General features: G+C 36.7%; 1 protein-coding gene across 15 annotated transcripts in view; it reads right to left on the reverse strand.

The window, feature by feature from the left end:
• Positions 1 to 22,152, reverse strand: part of DMD (dystrophin) — a 1,308,223-nt gene that overhangs the window by 759,841 nt on the left and 526,230 nt on the right. For 11 of the 15 annotated variants that reach the window (XM_069784897.1, XM_069784899.1, XM_069784896.1 and 8 more), the window contains 3 exons: positions 17,262 to 17,437; positions 6,479 to 6,602; positions 4,954 to 4,986 (listed from right to left, as the gene is read on the reverse strand). In XM_069784897.1, the coding sequence (XP_069640998.1) occupies positions 4,954 to 4,986; positions 6,479 to 6,602; positions 17,262 to 17,437 (333 nt within the window). The remainder of the gene's footprint in view (positions 1 to 4,953; positions 4,987 to 6,478; positions 6,603 to 17,261; positions 17,438 to 22,152) is intronic. The other 4 variants (XM_069784898.1, XM_069784912.1, XM_069784889.1 and 1 more) reach the window with 2 other exon arrangements.

Raw genomic sequence — 22,152 nt, forward strand, 5'->3', positions numbered from 1 at the left:
TCTGTACTCAGAAATTTCTCACCCACATTCAGGCTAGCTGGTCATGGCTGGTAAAGGTTACCTGCTAAAGTTTCAGGATATAGTAGGAGCCTAAGTTTCTAATTTCATTTTGGGCTGGTAGCAATACAGATGGAAAGTAAAATCATTTTAGATCTGACAGCTCCTTAATGCTGTCTCATAATTAACATCATGAAGTCACTCCATTGATTTGAAACTAATTTAGTTGTATAATTTAGGTGTAATCTAGAAGCTCTAAATCCGAAGCCCAAAGAAGCAGCATGGGGCCACAGTCAGGTTTAGTACCAAAAATAAAACAGACTATGTACCTCCCAGAGATCCTGACCAACACAGGCTCCTGTAAATCAGAGTCCTTCACTTTACGGCAGCAGATACACACATACAAAAGAATATGCCACCACAAATCCTACATGACACGTATGGAAAGATAACACACAACCCTGGCTATGGCTTCTCAGTCTGGCTGACCCCGCTAGGCTTCCCGATCACCTTGATTATTTCCACAGCAAAGGTATATTCTGTGTGACTTGACTCTTTGGGGGGAAAAGGTTCCTTACAACCGGAAAGAAACCTCAAGTAGGTGTCTAAGAATGCATTTAGTAGAACAACCTTATACAAGTACATTTGAAAATGTTATTTTTCAAATAGATTGCTATGCTTGGGAAGAATTAACATAAAAACCTTTGAATAAATTCTCTTAAAAGAACTTTTAAAGTGGGATGCTTAAAACATCTTCAGTTTAATAAACAGCAGCTCCCTGGAAGACCTTCCTAGGCGAGGAGACGCTCAGAACTTTAAAGAGAGATTTTCAGTTAAATTCACACATTTCCACAGCCTACTTATAAGTGCCATTCATTTGTGCATGTAGAAATGATTAAACGGCAGGCTTTCTAACAATATGCCAAAGCTTCTATCAAACACTTTCAATAATACAATTTTGTATAAATATAATATATAAAGAAACGATATTTAGAGAAGAATTAAGGATGGAAGTATTTTAGATTTTATAAACATATCTTTAATAGATACCTAAAGAATCACTGAAAGATTATGAAGTTTAATCCCAATGAAAGATGACTGTATTCATTATTTATAGTTTTTGGAGGTCAATAAACTCTTCTACCATTCCACTCTGCAATTTAAATATTTTCCAAATTTAAAAAAAATAAAATAGTCTATTAATTCTCTGCAGAGTTCCAAAATTTCTTATAGAATCTTAATTAATACTACTCTGTCTATAATGCCAGGTATAATTAGCATGAGTCTAACTACAGAGAACTCAAAGGAATCATTAAAACACTAAAATATACTGAAAATAATTTTACTCCGTCTGTAATGCCAGATGTGTAATCATCATGAGTGCAACTGTAGCGAGCACAAATGAATCATAAAAAAACCCCTACGATATAATAAAAATCAGCTTTTTGAAGTAGAAAAATGATATGACACTGAAGCCTGTGGCAATGAACCCTTCAGTGTCCAGTAATATGCTATGTGTGCAGAAAAATGTGGAGAAATGTCCATCTTTCTCCTGAAAGATTAGTTTCCAGGTCCTGATAGAAAACAGAAGCACTATATGTGAAGCCCTTAAATAAACATGAAAATTTGGGATATATCAAACTTTCTGTCAATTACTACATTCATTTTTATGTAATTGGCTTATATCATAAAAATGAAGTTCCAACCCTGGTTACAAGAAGACGTATGCTCGCACACAAAGCACAATGCTAGCCAAAGGAGAAAAGACTGTCCTCTTGTTCCTCATACAAAGACAAATGACCTGAGCTGGAGAGAAAGGAGGAAATTCACCCTAATTAACTTATAGCACTAATCACATAGTCCTGCTATTACTCTGCACACGCTGCCATTGTTTGCCTAGCCTCCAAATTGTGTCTTGATTTTTAAGCCCGGCAGAAGAAAGATTGCCATCAGCATGTGCAAAGTGCCTAGAAATGAAGGGAGTAGGAGTCCTGGAAACACCTCTCCTTTATCTCTTTGGCTCTGTTTTGTTCTTTTTTTCCTTTAGAGAAAGGGGCTATGCTCTCGATTCAGGTTCATTCGTGACATGAGTAGGCTGGGATAAGTTTAAAGAGGTTTGTGATGTTTTGAAACTCTTACATTCTGTACATTTTAATCAACGCTTCTTTTGATGAAAAGTTAAGGTAGCGGCAAAGTCCCTTCCAAATATTTCCAAAAATAAAAAACTTTCCCATTTGTTTACTCTTTTTTTCTGTAAAAGATACTTCAGAAAAAATACACCAATATGAGAAAAAAGGTTACCTTTACAGGCTTTTGTCCAATCAGAGATTAATTCTCCTTTGGACTATTTTGTAACTGGCAATGCAAATGTATAATAGCCTAGTTTTAACTGATTGAGTAACGCTAAAAATTCACCTTTAGCTAAATGTCAGCCGAAGGTGAAGAGGCTATTTTCACAATGCTAAGTGTTTTATTTGACCCCGAGATTTTAGCTGGCAGTTAATGACTTCATAACCTAGAAAACACTGATGGTCTGAGGAATTCGGATGTTATTCATATCAAATCAACATCCTATTCTGAGCGCTCTCTGGAAGGATGCACGGTAGCAGTGCTCCCTGACCTCCTGTGACTCTGCCCAATTAACCCCGAGGGCAGGAGATGGCAACATTTTCATCTCCGGCTCTGACAAGTGATTCAGCTTTCAAATACCCAGGCCCAACAAAGCATGTCTGAAAAAGGTCACCAAAACAAAATGAACAAACAAGAACCGGGCTTTTGAGAATGCCAGGAGAACAAATTTAATTGTCTAGGATATTTGACATTTTCCCTTACATCTGTTCCTTGTGTTTACCTTTGATTCTGAATTTCTAGAACCTTCTTCTTGGCTAACCAAAATTCCTTCCAAGGGGTTTTATTCCCAGTTTATTGATGTACAGTCTCAAATCTGACTTATTATTAAGCAGGATTTTCTATCTAGCAAGTTTTAATTTTTTCCACCTGAATCTTCATATATTTGAACTGGCAATATTGAAAGCTCATTATGGCTTAAGAAAAACAAAAAAGGCCTGAGTCATTGTTAGGTCTAGTTTTAGTAAAATATATGTACTAACTGGAAAATGTTAACAGCATGATACAGCATAACAATGTTTACGGCATTAATGTTTGGATGGCTTTGTTATTTAGGAGTAGTGTGGCTGTTCCACAGTGCAACTTCTATACTTATAGCATCCAGTCTCTCCGGCCAGGTAGGGCAAATATCCTTTTGTAGCAGGGAAGGGCTATAATTTTTTTTGTCTCTTCCCACACATGGGAATGGACTTTCTGTGCATGTCTAATGTTTTCAATCTACATAACACATCTGCCAAAGGCTAATTTCCTGCCAGTATCTGAAGGGCACCTCGCTTAGCAAACAGTCAGTGCATTTCATACAGTCTACTCTTGGCTCCATCTCCCCCAGACCTCCTCTGAGCTGGGATGGGAGAACGTTTTTGAACTTGATGAATCATCAATGATGGCAAAAGAGCTTTCCTTGTGGCCATTGCTTCTGAAGTCTGCGTCCCTCCATCATATAGCTGATGCACTTCCACTCTATCATGTGGAAGTGACCCCTCATCCAAGAAAAATGATGAGTAGGAGCAAGCTGCCACAACAAGAAAAAAATCATCTAAATAGTAACCTGTCCTCAAAAGAACAGCAGAAAAGAACGCCATTAGGAAAAGGCCCTAACTAGGACTCAGCACCTAACGCGGTGGGCAATAAATGGTAGGTCTGACATCAGCCAAACACAGGTGTTCTGTGCTACACCAATATATATATATCATCATATAGGGAGAAAACTAAATGATAGCCAGTAAGGGTAAGATGGGACTTCTGCATGCATGTGCATGTGGTCGCATGCATGCATGTATAAGTACAACCCTGGGGTATGACCAGGTATGCAGTACAATACAATCTTTTTCAATTATCGCTAACATCTGTTTTCCTTTTTGGCATTTAATCTTTTTTTTAATATGGCTTCTACAACTTTACTAGAGATTATAATATATTAAAACCCACACTATTTTATTTTCCTTTGATGTGAGGCTCATTTTGAGGGAATTAGAAACAAAAAGTGTTAACAAGCAACAGTGAAATTGCTCAAATCAATGAACTGGACAGTACTTCCTGCTTTGGCTGTTAGTTTTATGGACGGAGACAGAGACCAGACTTGGAAAAGTCAGGTCAGGACAAGCTTTAAAACCTGACATTTTAAAAACCTCAATTTTTTCTTTTTTGAAAAGCATCTACAAAGACATCCATTAACTGAAAACCGTTCAACACAGAATCCATGTAGCGCTTGTCAAGTGCTATCTGTCAGAGTTCTAGCAAATACATACATGTAGTCAGAATGTTTTCTCCCTTAAAAAATCTAGAAACTTCTACATGTAACTTGACGTTCTCAATAAAATGTTCATTTTAAAAGCAGTGATACTCTATGAAATAAAAACCAGTCTTGGTCTTTAAAAATATTTTCCATGTTAATGAAGGATACACATTCATTTCTCTTATTTCTATTTAGAGTTACTGGTTTGCCTCAGACCCCTCTCAATACAAAGCAGATCCTTTCTCTGCACTACTTTTCAGTAAAGCAGCTGGAAATCAGTTTCTTAAACACTCAGTTATTCAGTTGCCAAGGAGTTCTAAGAAACACCTGAAACACATCTGAAACACCTGCTATCTGCAGTGTCTTGAATTCCAACTTACAATGCTCATGCACTGGTCAAATTCCACACCCCTCTTCCCTCCCTCCCGCTTCATCCAGTATTATGTATGTTTCCACCAACCTAAACGAGATCTGAACAAATGTGGTAGGTAGTGGCCTCGAGCCCCAGTGTTCTTCCTCAGCACCAACAAAGGCAAGGCAAGAGCTAGTGGGAACTCCAGGTAGGACCAAAGGAAGGTCTGTGGTTCACCTACCTCCACCCCTTTAGTTGCAGCGATCACCACCTCCTCGGAAGCAAAGAAAGGAAAGAAGGAGGAAGGTGAACCATGGGTCCTGGATCCTTTAATTCTTTTACCAAGTCTTAGAAACTGATAATATCAGGTGGAACATTCATGTTGGTTAGGGAAACCTGGCAGTGCAGGTATCCAGCGTAATATGTAGGTCAAGATGAGCTAATTTGCCATCCTTGAAATTGTTATGTTCCTCAAAACAGGAATATATGAAGGGGAGACAAGAGCATTTTCTTTTTTCTTTTTCTCCTTTGTTTCTTTTTTAATTTTACCTACAATGAAGATTAGAGCACTCAGAAAATTAACTGTATATCTATTTATGTATTAGATGAATCCTTACCTCAGTATGGAAGCATGTGAACCCATCAAATCTACTCTGTAGATTTGATCCATTTTGCATATATATATATATGTATGTATCTTTCACATAACATGAAGTGGTGCCATGAACTGAATTTGGGATATTACATTCTAATGGATACTTACTAGTGGTAATATTATGACAACATTAACAATTAAATTAAAATTATTGCAAGGAAACTATGATTTAACATGAAATTTTAAAATGTATATTTACAGTCACAAAATTCAGTGTTCCTCAATTTTATCGTAGCTGATTTATGATGGACAAGGAGACAGTGAGAAAAAATGGCAGCAAAATTAACTTCAACACAGTAACTTTGTTCCATCTGTTTGTGTTCTAGGAGTATGTATCACCATATTTTTAAATGAAATTCTATGATATACTATGATACTATAAGAGCTAATTATAAAAAGAACTCCCCTCACTCTTAGTCAGAAAACACAGGCATTTTTGCATCTGTCTACAAAAATTAAATATGGAAGAAAATTTATAATAGTTTAGTTTTCAAGGGCTAAATTCAGAGTATGTGAAACATATACACAAACACAGCCACTCCTTAAGCAGTACAGAATCATTCATTTTGCCAAAAGTAGAAAATTTTTAGTTCAGGCATGGTACTACAACAGAGTTTAAAAAAAAAAAAGAAAAAAAAAGAAAAAAGAGACTGGTGATTTTCAGATATATTTTACAGCACTGTAAAAAGAATTAGATACATATTTCCTTTAGCGAACACTAAAAGATGACACTTTTCACATCCTTCAATTTATGCATGCATAATGTCAAATTATGCTGTTAATATAGAACGGTGATGCATGTTTAAGAAGTAATATATAGGCTTTGATTCAACTTTACCAAAGACTTTCATGAATCTAGAATACATTAATTAAATATGAGTATGTACGAATAAAAAAAGATCTCTGTATTCAGACAACCTGTGGAGCAATTTTTTTTTTGGTGCCAAAATCTGCAATTTACAGAAATAGCGAGCACTTCTAAATTTCTCTTGGACGTACGGACCACCGGTGCTTGTCAGTCTACGTTTGAACTCATTTAAACTTGGACTTTGAAAGCACTTTGACAAGCTTATACAAACTAACAGACATATATACGAGTACTTTCTCCTACATTGACTCTTTCTCTGAGATCTGAGAGATTGCCTTCTTTTCGATATATTGCAAACTCAGGACTCTGAAGCACTGCTTCGGAGCGGGTCATCCAGCTATGGAGCTCTGTTGTATCCGAGTCAAACCTAAGAGACAGAGAATTGCAATAAGACGTTTCATTTCCACAGAGTTTCTGAAAATAGGATTGACAGTAAACACTAACTGGTTGTTTAAACAAGTGACAAAGCAGCAATTTCTCTCAGCAAAAGACAGTTTTAAACCCCCCATATTTCATTAGATAGTTCATGAAACCATTCACTCTAAAATTTGGAAACATAGAAATACTTTTTCATTTTTAAGGCCCTGATGTGACAGCTGAACAGATGCAACAATGTTCACAATAAGGATTCTAATTGTACAAGCTGATGTTTTTGGAAGGCATGAAACGAGTAGCTCTCAGTGAAGAGAGTTCCACAAGTCCTGTTGGCTCAGCCTGGCTGACCGAATCCAGCCTTCATACCTGCACGATTTCTGCCCCAGCTTGTGCTGGCGACATTATGAAGGATGTTCAAGCAGGAAATTTAACCATTAGAAAGGAGTCTCTTCCAACTGCCTCAGATTTGTTGCATAATGTAATGATTAATCAATCTCAATAAATCATAATTTTCCTACAGCTAGAACTTTAGAAACTGCAAATTAAGATCCCTAACTCTCTGTATATACTTTTAAACTGGTTTTTACTCTACAGTCCTTTTTATTATCGTTTGGACTCTTTCATCAACTTCTTTAACACTGATCTTAATTTTTGTTACCTATTCAGAAGGTAGCAGCTCAAAAGGAAGGTTACCATACGCAGATATTTAAATTACTGATGTGTACAAAAATCAAACTGTGATTCAGTATCTACTGTAGTTTTTAAAACAAGAGGCTTAAGACAATGTTTTTTCTCATTTGTGCCACATTGTATTCTTGATCGCATTTCTTTATTGCACTATATGTTCTAATATTTATATCTAGTCTGTAACTGATTTTCTTTTTGCAACAATACAATGAAAGCAATGGAACAGAAACACCTAGAAAAAAAAATAATTAGCTGTATCTTTCAGTTTGCTTTGTAAATACAGGTTGGATCATTTACATACAACTGAAAATCCACTAAAACCAAGAACATGAACAACAATTATATCTTTGGAGGAATTAATTCTTTTATAAAAATATAATCCATATATACAAGAACTAACATACAAGGAGGTAAGGCAAAATCAGGTGCTACAGAAATCTACATATACAGAAACAAAACCTGAATAAAAGAAAGAGTTCCATATTTGATCTAATATTTATGCCTCCCTTTTTTCCTTCTCCACTGTGATCTTTGTGACTCCATTTAACAACACAGTGTGAAAGACTGAGTAATAAATAATGAAAGCAGAAGAAAGAAGAATCACACACGGCCTTAATCCCAGCCCAATATTCTATATTCAAGTTATAAACTCCTAGGAATAATTTTGATAAAGCAATTCCTAATAATACTATTTGAACACCCATTAAAGGAGAAAAAAAACGATTGTGAAGTAACAGAAGGTGCAGAAATGTTCATTTTACAAAGAATTACAAGTTCAGAGGTGGAATACAGAAGAAATCCCCAGATGGTTCAGGGAATCTCTGTGCTGGTACCAGATTCTAATCCCTGAAAACGAACTGCACTGCCAGTTAAGAGCTTCCTACCTCAGCTTTATTTCTGATCCTGCATGACATTAAATCAATTGTAATTCTTGAAATATAATGTTATCCCTCTGTTCTGCATACAGTAACTGCATATTTAATGACCACAGAACATCAGACATCTGATAACAATGAAGACGAGTTTACCAGTCCCTCAGTACTAAACTCCCTTGGCTGCAGGTAAAATTGTATTACTTCTGATGTTCGCTGCATTCTCAAGCTGTGGGTAAGTAGGACCAGTGAGACCAACTTTCTGAAGAATAGCCTGGTATTAGCCTGGTATAGGATGGAAATTCACAGAGCAAAATGTTTACCAGTGATCATTTCTTAAACAAAAGGACTTAGCCCTCCCCTCTGCAACATCCTCCCTGGAAGAGGAACGGGAGAATTTGGGACAGTTCTGATAGTACAACAAAATAATCAGGAGCACATTCCATGACCCAGAGATTCATCAGCTGGTGGTAAGTATCAGCCACAGCAGACAGTGTCTTGACAGAGCTGATCTCAGATAACAGATTGCTCTGTCACTTGCAGTTTTTTCTGGAGATAAATATAACTCCACAAACAAAGCCTCCTGCCCAAAAATAGGGCTATAAAGAGGGGGCAGAAAAGGATTAAAAGACATGAAAGTTAATTCTAAGTAGCTTTTTTCAGCACATAAATATCCTTAACATAAAGACATTTTTCAATTACCTTGGGAAAAAAAAATATCCTCTCTCGTATGTTCAGCTTGTATAAAACCAGGAAATACAGGTAGAATGCGGCATTTAATCATTCTGCTATGATGATTGGACATTTCCTTTCTGAGCCCAGCTGCAGTTACAAACTATATTAACTCTAGATTGATATCAAAGGATCAATACGGTCTTTAAATCTCCCAAGTACAACAATACTTTTGACATAAAAAGTAATGCAATATTACTTTTCTGCCCCAGTAAAGTTGAGTGCATGTAGAATTTGTTAAAATAAATCCATGGAAGACACTAAAACCAAATCACTTGAGACAATTACTCTAAATAATTACCTTATTTCAATGTGCACGTTAGCTTGCTCCCCACCTAAAAATTCAATCTGCAGCAGAGGATTTATTCTTTATGCAGCACTCATGGTTTAGTTTTCCAATTAGTCTTTCCTTCTGCTATTCCACAAGAGAGATGCTATCTTTTACTGCTCTCACTGCCCTCTCTCTACAGGCTAGCACATTTCAGCTGAATTCAAATACAGTCTCTTCTTACTCCAAAGCACGTTTGAAAGACCATCTTCACATTTTTAATCTGTGCCATTCAAACTTTCATGGAAGTCCCCCACAAACTGATTTTCTGGATCATACTATGCCCACTTCAGATTCCGATTCAAAACTCCCTTGCTGAGATCACCACATGTACTTGTTCAAAAAGGATTCCTTGTTCTAGCTTTCCCTTCCTTTTCTGTATTAAATACATGATAAACCTCACCTTTAAGGTATTTCACAACTTAGTTGCATTTTGTTTTTCTTTTTCTGTGTACAGAATTTCTAACCCAAATACCCAGCAGAGTATGATACTCAAGTCCTACTACAAGCTTCCTATCAGATCAAATGCCTTCTGGAAGCCACTAAGTAACGGCAAGCGTTAATTTGTTTCATTTCACAATAAAAACAAATGCAATTTTTATTAATAATCAAAGGCCTGACTGACTATAAACCTTCATTTTGCACAACGTACCTTATGAAGGCCTACTGCAGTTCTTACAGCCAACATCATCTAGTGAAAGACAATGGTATATTTTAAACTCATAATTTTTCCTTTTCTTACACATTGCCACAGTAAGACGATGTCATGGTTTAACCCCAGCCAGCAACTAAGCACCACGCAGCCGCTCACTCACTCCCCCCCCCATCCAGTGGGATGGGGGAGAAAATCAGGAAAAGAAGTAAAACTCCTGGGTTGAGATAAGAACGATTTAATAGAACAGAAAAGAAGAAACTAATAATGATAATGATAACACTAATAAAAGGACAACAGTAGTAATAAAAGGATTGAAATGTACAAATGATGCGCAGGGCAATTGCTCACCACCCGCCGACCGACACCCAGCCAGTCCCCGAGCGGCGAATCCCTGCCCCCCACTTCCCAGTTCCTAAACTGGATGGGACGTCCCATGGTATGGAATACACTGTTGGCCAGTTTGGGTCAGGTGCCCTGGCTGGGCATGAGAAGCTGAAAAATCCTTGACTCTAGTCTAAACACTACTGAGCAACAACTGCAAACATCAGTGTTATCAACATTCTTCACATACTGCACTCAAAACACAGCACTGTACCAGCTACTAGGAAGACAGTTAACTCTACCCAGCTGAAACCAGGACAGACGATGACAATGAAGTAATGTGTATGCACCGACCTTCCACATATTTATACAAACAACTTTAATGTTGTACAAGTTCACATAGGAACACAAGTCATGGAGTACCCTGCTGTCACGTGGCCATCACGGTGTGTAATCTTTTCTCTAAACTGAATTAATTTCATCTTCAAACTGCTACTGTGTTACTGCTACCATGACTGGGCAGTGGTTTCAGTACTTCATTCTTTCAACAGATAGAAATTGCCTCACAATTTCCTTTGTTTATTTGTTTTTTCCTTCCCTCCCCAACCACCACCACACTGGGCATGTCACCACTGTGTATCTTGGGCAGATGTAAGACCATTTGCCTACATATTGAGCTGGCCAGGAACGATACAGCTCTGCTCCAAGAACCACATTACTGAATTACTGCATTTCCATGGCTGGACTGAAATGCCCAGCTCACCAGCGGTCTTCCTCAGCTTGTAGCTCTTTAATGCCTAGAACATGTCAAAGAACAACTTTACAGTATATGATGCCCCTTGGCAGAATTATTCTGTGATGAAATAATTCCCTGCTGTCTGCCTTCCTCCTTTATATTTGGAGCTGATGAGCCATTAGTTGATAAATAGCTTTGTTCTTATCTCCTACTTCAACAGCTTATTTGTTCTAATAAATATTTTTCCCTTCCTATTTTTTTTTTCATTCAGTCCTCAAATAATTTTATTTCCTTTCTGAATTACACTCTGGACCTCCCTCTACACTTGTAGTACTATTCAGTTTAGCCTCATCAACGTTATGACCAGCACATTTCTGCAATGCACACCAAGGCATTAAAGAAAATACTAGATCAATCCCAAGCGTAGATCTCCTTCAGAAACGTCACTAACATCATCTTATTAGCCTCACAATTCTCCTTCTTTAGCCAACTATCCATCTTACCACTGGTTAGCTATGGTTATAAACCATACCCTTCCCCAGCCTGAGCAGGAATTCCTGAATTTTAATATGGAATGCTTTGCAGAAATTCAGATAGATCCACTGCATTTCTCCTATGTAAGCAAATCACTTATGGCTAAGGCAAATGAAAATCTAGAGGTTGTTGTAGAGTATGTTCATTAACACCATTTGCCTTCAGCAAACAGCCACTGGCTAGAGACGCCAATTAGTTTTAAATCCAGTCACCATGTCTTCCAGTGAGTGCCAGCTGGTACTACTCCTATAATGCAGGAGGTAATTTCAGACACTAAATGTAAAGAAGAATATATATTGTCAGTGTGTTTGTCTCTACATTTCTCACTTCACAAACAGGAAAAAGGGTTAAAAACCAATGAGCACTAAGAAGTTATAAAGTGTCCATGTTTACAGACCTCAACATACCCATACTACTTCTTACACTCTAAATGAAAATGTTTATAAATTTTTCTTCCTCTAAGCAACAGAAAACTGTCCTGTTGTGTCTCAGTGTTACCTTTTCCTTTCCTCTGGTACTGGCTACACAGATACAACACTGAAACTAAGGACCACCAGGAAAACTGAAGACGTTGCTTTCCTCTTTTTAGACTTACTAAGTAACGTTAGACAACAATACAAGAGCAAACGCTGCATTTCAATGAGAGGATAAGGGTCAAACAGCCCAATGGAGTTGCTGTAAAAGTGCTAAACTATCAGCATTTAGTTCTAATATAATTCATTGGACAGCAGTGGGATATTTGAAACAATAGCTATCAAAAAATACTTTGAATAAGTCATTATGATTTTTCCTTTGATACATTTTTCTACAAAAATCTGAACTTTTCTAAGTAATGAAGCATTAGAATCCCAGGTATAATAATTTTCAAAGAAATGACGGATACTCTCTTTTCAAAAAATTGTTAACACTTGTTAAATGAAAAAAACACTAGATGGAGCAACTATCCTATTTTAACATGCCTTTCTCTTCAAAGGACATAAAGTCGCTTTCAAATCTGAAGACTAACATTATATCCATAATAATGTTATGACAAATAGACTTTACTTGGAAACATTAGGAAGCATGTGCAAAGTTATTTACTAAATGGCAAAGAAAGATATCTTGGGACATTATTCAAGAACATTAATATTTCAAATATGTTTAAATTAAATATTAAGCAGCTCTAACCTGTTTGCTATTTGAAAACCTACAGTGAACAGAGTTATTTTCAGATTTTTCTATGCTACACAACTGACCTGTTTTTCCCAGAATATGTAAATACCATGAAAATGAAAATGTTACCTTGCAACCCTTTCTCCCATTTACAGGGTTGTTTATTTTGTCCTAAGATTTCAGCTGTGTTACATTTATCTCTAGTCCTAATAGATACTTTCCAGACCTTTATTATACAGCTCCAAGTATTTTTTCCTTCTCAGTTTCAAATTAATTCCTTTGGGAAAAGGAGCTTTCCTATGACCAGTAACAGAACTTAGCACATGCTTGAATTATTCTGACATTTTGAAGCATTATATTTGCAGTAGTTCTAGATTTTTTTGCAGGGTGGAGGAGGAAGAAAAAAAAAGTCATCTGTTTCTTATCTCTGCTTTTCACCACTTATGGTAAAAAGTTGCTTTAGGAGGCAAGAAAAATCAACAGCTTCTTTCTCATGCATTTATGCCACAGTGAATTGGGGCAATGGAAATGTGACATTCACTGCTGTGTATGCTATTGGTCTACAAGTCAAATTGCTTCTCCTCAATTTCTTCAGTTTAAATGGAGATTCTCATACTTCTAATCCTTCCAAAGAACTTGGAAATGTAAAAATAAAAAGCATTCTAGAGAGCTTGATGCTTCAGTCTTAGCTATCCATTGTTTCTCCTCAGCTAAGTAGCTGGAGACCATACTGTAACGCAGTCCACTAACACAATATTCACAGAGTAGCCAAACTACTCTTTCTTCCTCCTTGAAACTAAGCACTTGGCAATTCACACTGCAGGTGCAGTGCATCTTTAAGACATCCTCTAGTCTTTCTAAAACACTGAGATCACAGGAAAGCAAATCTGGAGCACAAATCTTTCCAAACATGTGGCAATGGAGCCTGATGCATTTATTTCAGGCATACTCTTCTACAGCAACAACACTGACTAAACCTTGAGAACAGATGAAAGAAGCTGACGAAACCTGGAAGCATTGTTCACCACCTCAAAAAAGCCCCAACCCTCAATGTGCCTTTCCCTCTGGCCCCCAAAATACCAGGCAAGAGCATGCAGCGTGTTGTACCGTGGCTGCAGAAAGTGGCCAACGCAATCTGGTTATGCACCTTCAGAAGCTCCTGGCAAGCATTCAATAATTGCTGGGATTTTTTAATCAAACAAAAACGAAGCAGTACAGAATCACCAACTCTTAGTCATTAAGTACTCAGGGAAAATTTTGAACATAAACACACACACATACAATATAGAACAATGTAGGAGAGGTAGGCTGAGAACCCCCATTCTCTTAGTTTATTTCAAACCCCAAAAGCTATGCAGTACTATGGCTTTGTTTGTCCGTGGGTGTAAGTATGACTAAATATACACAAAACCCCCTGAAAGATCTTGCAGCCAGCAATGGACCCAGGAAATAACTGACTGACTGTTTGGGAATGCAACCATGAGGTTCTCCCAGCAAAAATGCATTGATGAAAAAGGTGTCTAGTCACCAATGCACATAGACATTTTAGCTGAGCACCCGAATTTTAAGATGAGTTTTCTTCTACAATTGTTATCCTTACGTTCAGTATAAATTCATTATGCTGGAGAAAGACAACAGCATACTGTCAAACGTATTAGTTTCTAAGACTGCATTTTTGTGTTTTAAGAAAAGTAGGCACAGAATAACTGTTATTCTAAGTTGAAACTCCTTCCCCCAAATTTTCTCTCAAAAGGCATTTCTCTGAAGCTATTTATTGACTGGTCCTCCCACTCTGGAACACCCACCTGGACTTTCTAGAGAGGAAAGGTACACAAGTCCTTTTTTGGCTGTTCAGCTAGAAATGCCCCCCCCAAAATTATCTAAATGGAAAAACGTTGCCTTCAGATAATGTAACTATCATTCATCCTGCTGCACAGCTCTGGACATTTCTAACATAATTTACTTTTGCACATTACCATATTGTAGGTCCACTCACAAGTATTCAGTGAACAGTCATACTGAACTAGTTCTCATGTGATGGTATGATTGCATTATTAAAACAAATCTAGTAACTACTGCACACAAAGCAATATTCCAGCTAGTTTGACCATATTGAAGTGTATTAAACAATGAACTCCCTCCCTCCTGCTAGAATTCAGCTTGCTTTCCTACCAGATCAAAATAAAAATCTAACCAGCGCAGCAATGAAAAGGACTCTGATTTTAAGTATATATAAGAAATCACAACTTATTCAATTATCTAAAGTCATCCTAGACAAAGAATGAGAACTACAGATTGTTCCAAGGTTCATATCTTGACTCTTATCTATAAAGTTAAACAGCACTTAAATAGTGAATGAGTTATCTTTTAGATAGCATAAAACAAATCAAAACCCCTTGAAATCTAGTATGCAATGGTAAAAAACATTAACACTGTAAATTTGGTAGCAGATCTGCCAATAATACAGCTGCAAGCAAACATAGTCTCAAATTTGGTAATATATCCCATCTTCTGTACAAGGATCTATCGAATTTATATATAACCTTGCTAGTTGCAATGCTTTAGACAGACAACAGCTGAAACACTTACAAGAATTTATAATTCTCACTTTGTTTAAAATGAGGTATTTCTGAACATAAATAATTCCTATAATCCAGCTAATTCCTGCCTACCGGTAGTTTCCTCACATAATGACTTAGAAGTCTGTAGTCTGCTGTACCCTGCCAATTTTACTTTCAGTGTTAAGGCAAATCAAAAGAATACGAGCAAGAAGGAAAATATAGACCAACATTACATACTTAGTAGCTGAGAAAGGAACTACTGCTGCAAATTGGTGTCCAATTTTATAATAATGCATAGCTATTTATAGCAACAACTTTCTCGAAGAATCGAAAACATAAGTTTAAAAAAAAAAAAATCACTCTACTTCATATAGTTTTAACTAAGATAATGCTTTCCCTTAAAACAGTAGACTCACATTTCACTTCCTGATATTTATGTCAAGTAAGATGATTCCTAAAACATTCAGTTTGGGGGGAAAAAAAAAAGCAAAAAGTTTTAAAATACCAACTATTGAAACACTTTAAAATTTCAGGCGAATTTTCATTCTTAATTTTTCAGTTTCCAGATCAAGAATACCAATACTTTCAAGGCAGGGGACCATGCCTTAATATAGGTTTACTCTTGCATATAAGACAACAAGGCCTTGATCCCGTTTGAGATCTTTGCACATTACTACTGAAATATTAACAGGAGTACTAATGCTTATAATGTCTGTTAAGTAAAAACGTTGCCATCCAACAATTCCTTGAACAAATTCAAGAATTGCGAGACTGCTGATAGTCATCGCTGTGCATTACTTTGAGTGCTTAGGAATATATTAGCAAAATGTAACTCTCACTATTATTTAATGGTAACCTAGGATACATGAAAAAACAGATTCCCAATCAGGACTTCGGAGATTAGATTCAATTCATTGAAATTTAGCTAACGAAGGTACTTATTTAGCCTAAGCACTTTTTATAGGAAGAGTAGGTATCCCATTTAACAAAATGGGGGTGAATCACTCTTCTTACATCACATACAGCGTTCTTAAATAATGAGGCTAAACTAGAAACCTTACTTTCAGAACAGTCAAAGAGGGGTAAGATAAATCCCACTTCAGATGCTTGTGTATAAAAAAAGGTGCCTTCAAGTATCTGTTTTTTCAATGACATACTCCAATTAAAAAAACTCAGATTTCTCCTATTGGTATATTTCATCCTTCTCAATAAGTTAAAGACTATTATTTTACAAGAAAATAACATCATTAAAAACACATTGAACTAAACAAAGATATTTTCTATAGAAATGAGTTACTGAATGCAGTTTAACATTCCTTTCAGTCCTTGAATCTGTTACCTTGCAATTCATACATTTATCTGAATATCAAAAAAACATTTCCAAAACAAACACTACTATGAGTGTTTGAAGTCTAGCTTCTTAGCACCTCATTCAGAAATTTAGTGCTTGAACCAATCCTGCTTAAACTCATCACAAATTTTCCTTGTGACTTTAACAAGTGTTCAGTATTAGTCTAAATGTACTTGAGTTACACAGGAAGGAATCTGAAAATAATGATACTGCATGTTTCACCAAATATTAACTCTGCCTCTGCAGAACCGTTATTTCTACTGCTGACTGACAAGCCAGAAAGAATAAAACTTGAACTTTAGAAACCAGGCAATATCTGCACTACTAGTATTCTAACTATTAAAAAATTCTTTTCAAAGAATTTTAAAGGCTGAGAACTAATGGAACGCTTCTCATCCTTCAAGTTTCAAGACTATAGTCAAGAGGGACCTCCACAACGCCATACATGAGGACTTCTACTGACTATAATAATTATCACATAATTACAATAGTATTGATGTAATGATTAGCATTCTATACTGCAAAATAGTGGGACTAGATGCACAAAAAAAAATCATAACTCATCTTAAGTAAGGAAAGATAATAATCAATTTGCACCTTAACAGAGGACAGAAATATAACCTCAAAAAAGTATACAGCAAACTATTGCAGTCAAATGACTATTTTTGCATTCTCATCCAAACTCTCTCAGTATTCTCTCTCTGTCTCTTAATGATTCTCACCTCTTCCTAATCTCTGAATCCACAAGGAGTTGCCTTTTTTTGTGGGGCGGAGGTGGTGGGAGTTCCTCTTTACCATGCTTAACCAGGATTTGTTCTCTTGTGGTCACCATAGTTACAGTTTCCATTACAGTTGTCTGTGTTAGTGATGTCTGAGTGGTAGTGACAGCCTGCGAAATCTGTGAGAAGTATAAAAACAGAGGTCACACATTGTTTGAAAGACTTCAGTAAGGACTGTTTGGAGTAGCAATAGAAAATAATGAGAAACTGCTCCCTTCTGATCATAGGCTGACCTTCAGAAAAAAATAACACTATACACAACTCAAACCAAATTGTTTTATCTGCCTCATGCTGTGTGAATAAGATATCTGCAGAAGTCAATATCAAAATCAGAAAGGATCCTAAACAGAATGAACTTATGGCTCCCTGTAAGTCATGCTGAATGAAGAAAAGAAATGAATGGTCAATTTTATGAGGGAACTGAATGATGGCAAATATATAAAAATGTTACTATTACTATATGTTACTCTGCCTCCATTCTGAAAATTTATTCCTTGAGAAGCAATAAACACATGGTAATGGCACTAAATTACCAATTGTTATTTTACCGTTTACAATAATTTTCAAACTAGAACGCAATTCATCACAACCTACTTGCACGAAAGGGCAGTTAGCTTTCTGTCAGGAAATCTTAAATTAGAAAACATGCACTAGAAGGCAAATTAATTTGCATCAGTTTTATTCCGTAATTAAAGCTAATGTTAAGGGGTCATAACAGATACTAATACACATAATATGTAACATTGTAAACACTACCAATCTAATGCATTTAACTTTGCCCAGTAATATGAAACCAAACCCTTCATATAGTTCAGCTGCATTAAAAAAAAAGGAATGATGACAAATATTTTCTGCTCATATTTGTTTGAAAGATACTGGTTGTACAAGTACCACCTGTTTATATTTGTTTCCATGTAACACCAAACTACAAAGTTTCCACTTAAATGTGGCAGCTGTTCTTAAGTCCCTTAACTCCTGAGAAATGGGTCACTTCTTTTTTTGGTTCTGTCAGATGATGGTTCATTTGTCAAAACGCTCTAGTTACGGCTCCAGTGACCACCTCACAGTTTAGGGGCAGTGAAATGGAAAATAAAAGGAAGAAGTTATACTAGGAGCAGGAAAAGCTGTGCACCAGAAGAGCCCTGCTTCTTTGCTTATTGCCAGTGTGCAAGAATTAGAAAGACTTTCCAAATTCAATGACAGGAATGCCAGTATCTAAAATTCCATACATAAATTATCTATTAGTTCTTGCATCACAAACTCAGTAAGAGAATTGAGTTACCTTAGTTATTGAGACATTAGTGTTTCTATAAACAATGGAGAAGAGGCATGCCAGGTAATTAACTATAACCCCTCTCCCCACAACGCTTTCTTATTTTGAAAAAAAAAATAGAGCAACAAGGAAAGGGGGATACTGTTAGCAATCAGCCTCTTCTCAGCAGGCAACATCAGTAAAGCTAAAAAAACCTGAAAAAACCAACAAATTCCTGCCAACATTGCCAAATCTTTCACATGGTCCCCTAAACAAAAAAAATCTTCCTGTTCTTTATCCAGTCTGCCAGTGGAAGTGATGAGTAGGGAAGTCCATTACCACTGTAATTTTGGCAGTCTTTCTTAGAGGAGCCGGCTCAGTGCTATGCTTCCCCCTCTAGAAACAACCAGCCATGTAGGCTTGAGAGCAGAATCTGGACTACTCAGAAGACTACAAAATTAAGATTCAGAGCAGAATTTTTTTTTTTTTTAATCTCTGGATTAATTATGTCAATTGTGAACTGCAGGGTCTTAGCTAATGCATGAACTACATAAACCCTTTGGAAGAGAGAAACACACAGTTGACTCTTTAATCACTACAATATTATGTGTTACTACTCTTGCTTTAGTTCCCTCAATAAGATGTACTGACTATGATATTTTCAACTACAGAAATCACGACAATTAAGTAAACATTTCCATATAGTTTTATTAAAACTTTATACAGCATTCTTTTTAATTTTATTTTTATTTAATTGCTGGGAGGGCAGAAAGGAAAAGCAAATTAAAGCTTCCGATGTCTAGGGTTCTATGATATTTGAGGATAACACCTGATGTCATCTTTCCCTGAGTTGACTCTGTAGCTAAAAACATTCCAAATAATTGCTTGCTCCTTATATGCAGTTTTGGGTACAGTTTCCCTTTCGCCTTCTCACAAAATTCTTATTACACTTGCTTTTATCCAAAAATCAATGAAAGGATGATGTTTCTCACACCCGAGGTCACATCCTGTCATGTTTCCATTTGCCAATCAATACCAGGGTAGAGTTTACAGTGAAGAAGGTGTAAAAGAATAAACTACAGCTAGGGCACTGTAGGAATCATCTGCCGCATACTACCCATGACACCGGAGTAATAGTTTCAGCTCGTGATTGGGAACTGCGCTTCAAAAGTAGGCAGTGAAATTACCATATGCTTAGAGCAGTGAAGTCACGGTGCTGTGGGGGGTAATGATTTACATGTCAAAAGAAGTATTTTTCATGCTTAATCAATAGGAGTGGAGGTTAAATACTATATACTTCAAAAGGAGAATGGAGATGTGAATTCAAAGTTCATAATCATTCTAATTAGAGACTGGGTAAGACTAAAAGGTACTGAAGATTACACTGCAATGTAACTCTGCAAGATAAAGTTGGTGCACATCTAAAAACTGCCCACCCTTTAGTGGGTAAAGGACAATCCTTAAAAATATAAGGGAGTACAAAAAAGGAAGTAGCTTTTATTAGCTTCCCTGGAAAAAAAAAAAAAACAGAACACCAAAACCCAACAAAAAACCACCTCTTAAATCTAATCATTGAAGTGGCGTGTTTCATGTATTATTCAAAGATGGTCCAAATAATGACAGTATAGTTTCCTCATCCCTCTCAGTTCCTGACAAGCAAATACGAATCTGAGAAGGGGCGATACAGCCTAGGCCTTTAACCCACTAGAAAATCATATGGAAAGTGCTAAGGTGACTCACAAGGCTGTACATTAAAAGGCTTTCAAAATACAATGCTTGCCCGCAGTTTCACATCAGCAAGCTCATCTTAGAAACATGTTAAAACTCATCTCTTTTCAGAGTGGACAAATTTAAATCTTCCTTTTCATCCTCTACAGGCAAATGTATGTACAATGTGTGTATAGCACTTCAGTAGTTTTATGTCATTTTATTTCTCTTTTATACGGCAGCCTACCTTTAATGCCATCATTTATTACTGTCTTTGGAAGTGCCCTCCGTCCTGATAAACTCATAATTTTCCTTAACACTCGCTTTTGGAGCTGTCATCCGTTCTTTGATGAAATGTATGTATGTGAACAGGGAAGTTCAGATGAGGAATGGTGTTTTCTTTAGTTTGGGAAGGTTTTCACTACAATTTAGCGAAGCATAATGAGCTCACCAAAGGTGGCTTTAGAGTTTCTAAAAGCTATGCATCTAGTCTAAGCAAGTTGTCCTTGTCCTTGATTCCACTGTGTGGTCAATGAAGGAAAGTTGACATTTTCATGATGAGGACAAACTGCTTTTTAGAGGTCTCTCTCTCTCTCTCTCTCACCCTTCCATCCACTCATTTGTAGCAGAAGCTTCAGCCATGAATTCTGATTAGATGCTTAAATTCAGCAGCAATGAATTCAGCTAAATGTGGGAGGACTCACATTCTACTTTCTGCACTTTTCCTTTGGGATGTATAACTGCTTCCTATGTCTAGTTGGAGAATCAGCTTTGAACTTACGCTGAGATTGTCTCTTCCTGTTAATTTCTTATTTTGTTAACAAGTTAATCCTTTAGTGACACTTTAGTAAGAGAGAGAGGGGAAATAACTAATGACAAAAATGTAATTATGAAGGTACTATGAGAATGACTAATGAATGGAATAAAGTTCATTTTGAAGCCAATATCTAAGTTTGATGATTAAAATGTGCATTTTCTGATAGATTACAGTGAAAAATGTTGTATTTGCCACCCTCTTCCAACTCCCCTCCTCTCCAGTTCATGACTAGAGATAACAATTAGATCTTTTAATGACACTTTTTTCTTGCAGTCTAAATTTATAAATGAGGTCTGTAATGAATAAATGTATAAATCCCACTAACCTTACCTGCCCTGCCTAGATAGCAACCCATAGCAAAAAGTACACAATCAGTATTTCATAAAGGACATATCTAAACTGTGTAACTGTGCCTTAGGAAGGGGTCCTTCAGCTAGCACCGAATGTGCAATGTCGCCAGAATGTGAAGCAATATGCCCACAACAGCATACCAACTCTGTGCCGAGCAAAGTAGCTTCCCCTTGGAGGAACACCTTATCAACTGCAGTGTGCTGCTATGGTAAGACAGTTAGACTGTTTTGGGAATCCAAAGCATCTCCCACCTGTGCTGGTCTACGATATATGGATGTAGAGCCTCAGGATTGCCCACTTCATGAGGAGGCTATCTCTTTTGTAATCTAAGTTCCATTTTCAAAACTAGTATCTGCTTTTAGGACCCATCAACAATCTTAACTCTTGAACACTTTGGAGTGACTTACTAACTTCCTCAAATCATGTGACCCTAGCCATCCCAAATGCAAAATGCATCTCCAGATTTTTCTCTGCTTTGAAACAACAGGTTTCCTACAGCAAATATACAAGAGTTAAATCAAATTTTCAACTGGTATAAATACTGTGTAGCACAAACTGGTTTTGCCTTCTGTTACTAAGTGAAATTGTACCCTTTCCCCATTTCCTTCTCTTCTGTTCTCCCAAACTGATTTTTTCAACTTCAGCTACACAAGAAACTGTATCACAGCAAAAACTAAAAGATTAACATAAGAGTTGGAAGCAAGGTT

The sequence above is a fragment of the Haliaeetus albicilla genome, chromosome 6, assembly GCF_947461875.1.
Source record: "Haliaeetus albicilla chromosome 6, bHalAlb1.1, whole genome shotgun sequence".
NCBI lineage: Eukaryota > Metazoa > Chordata > Aves > Accipitriformes > Accipitridae > Haliaeetus > Haliaeetus albicilla.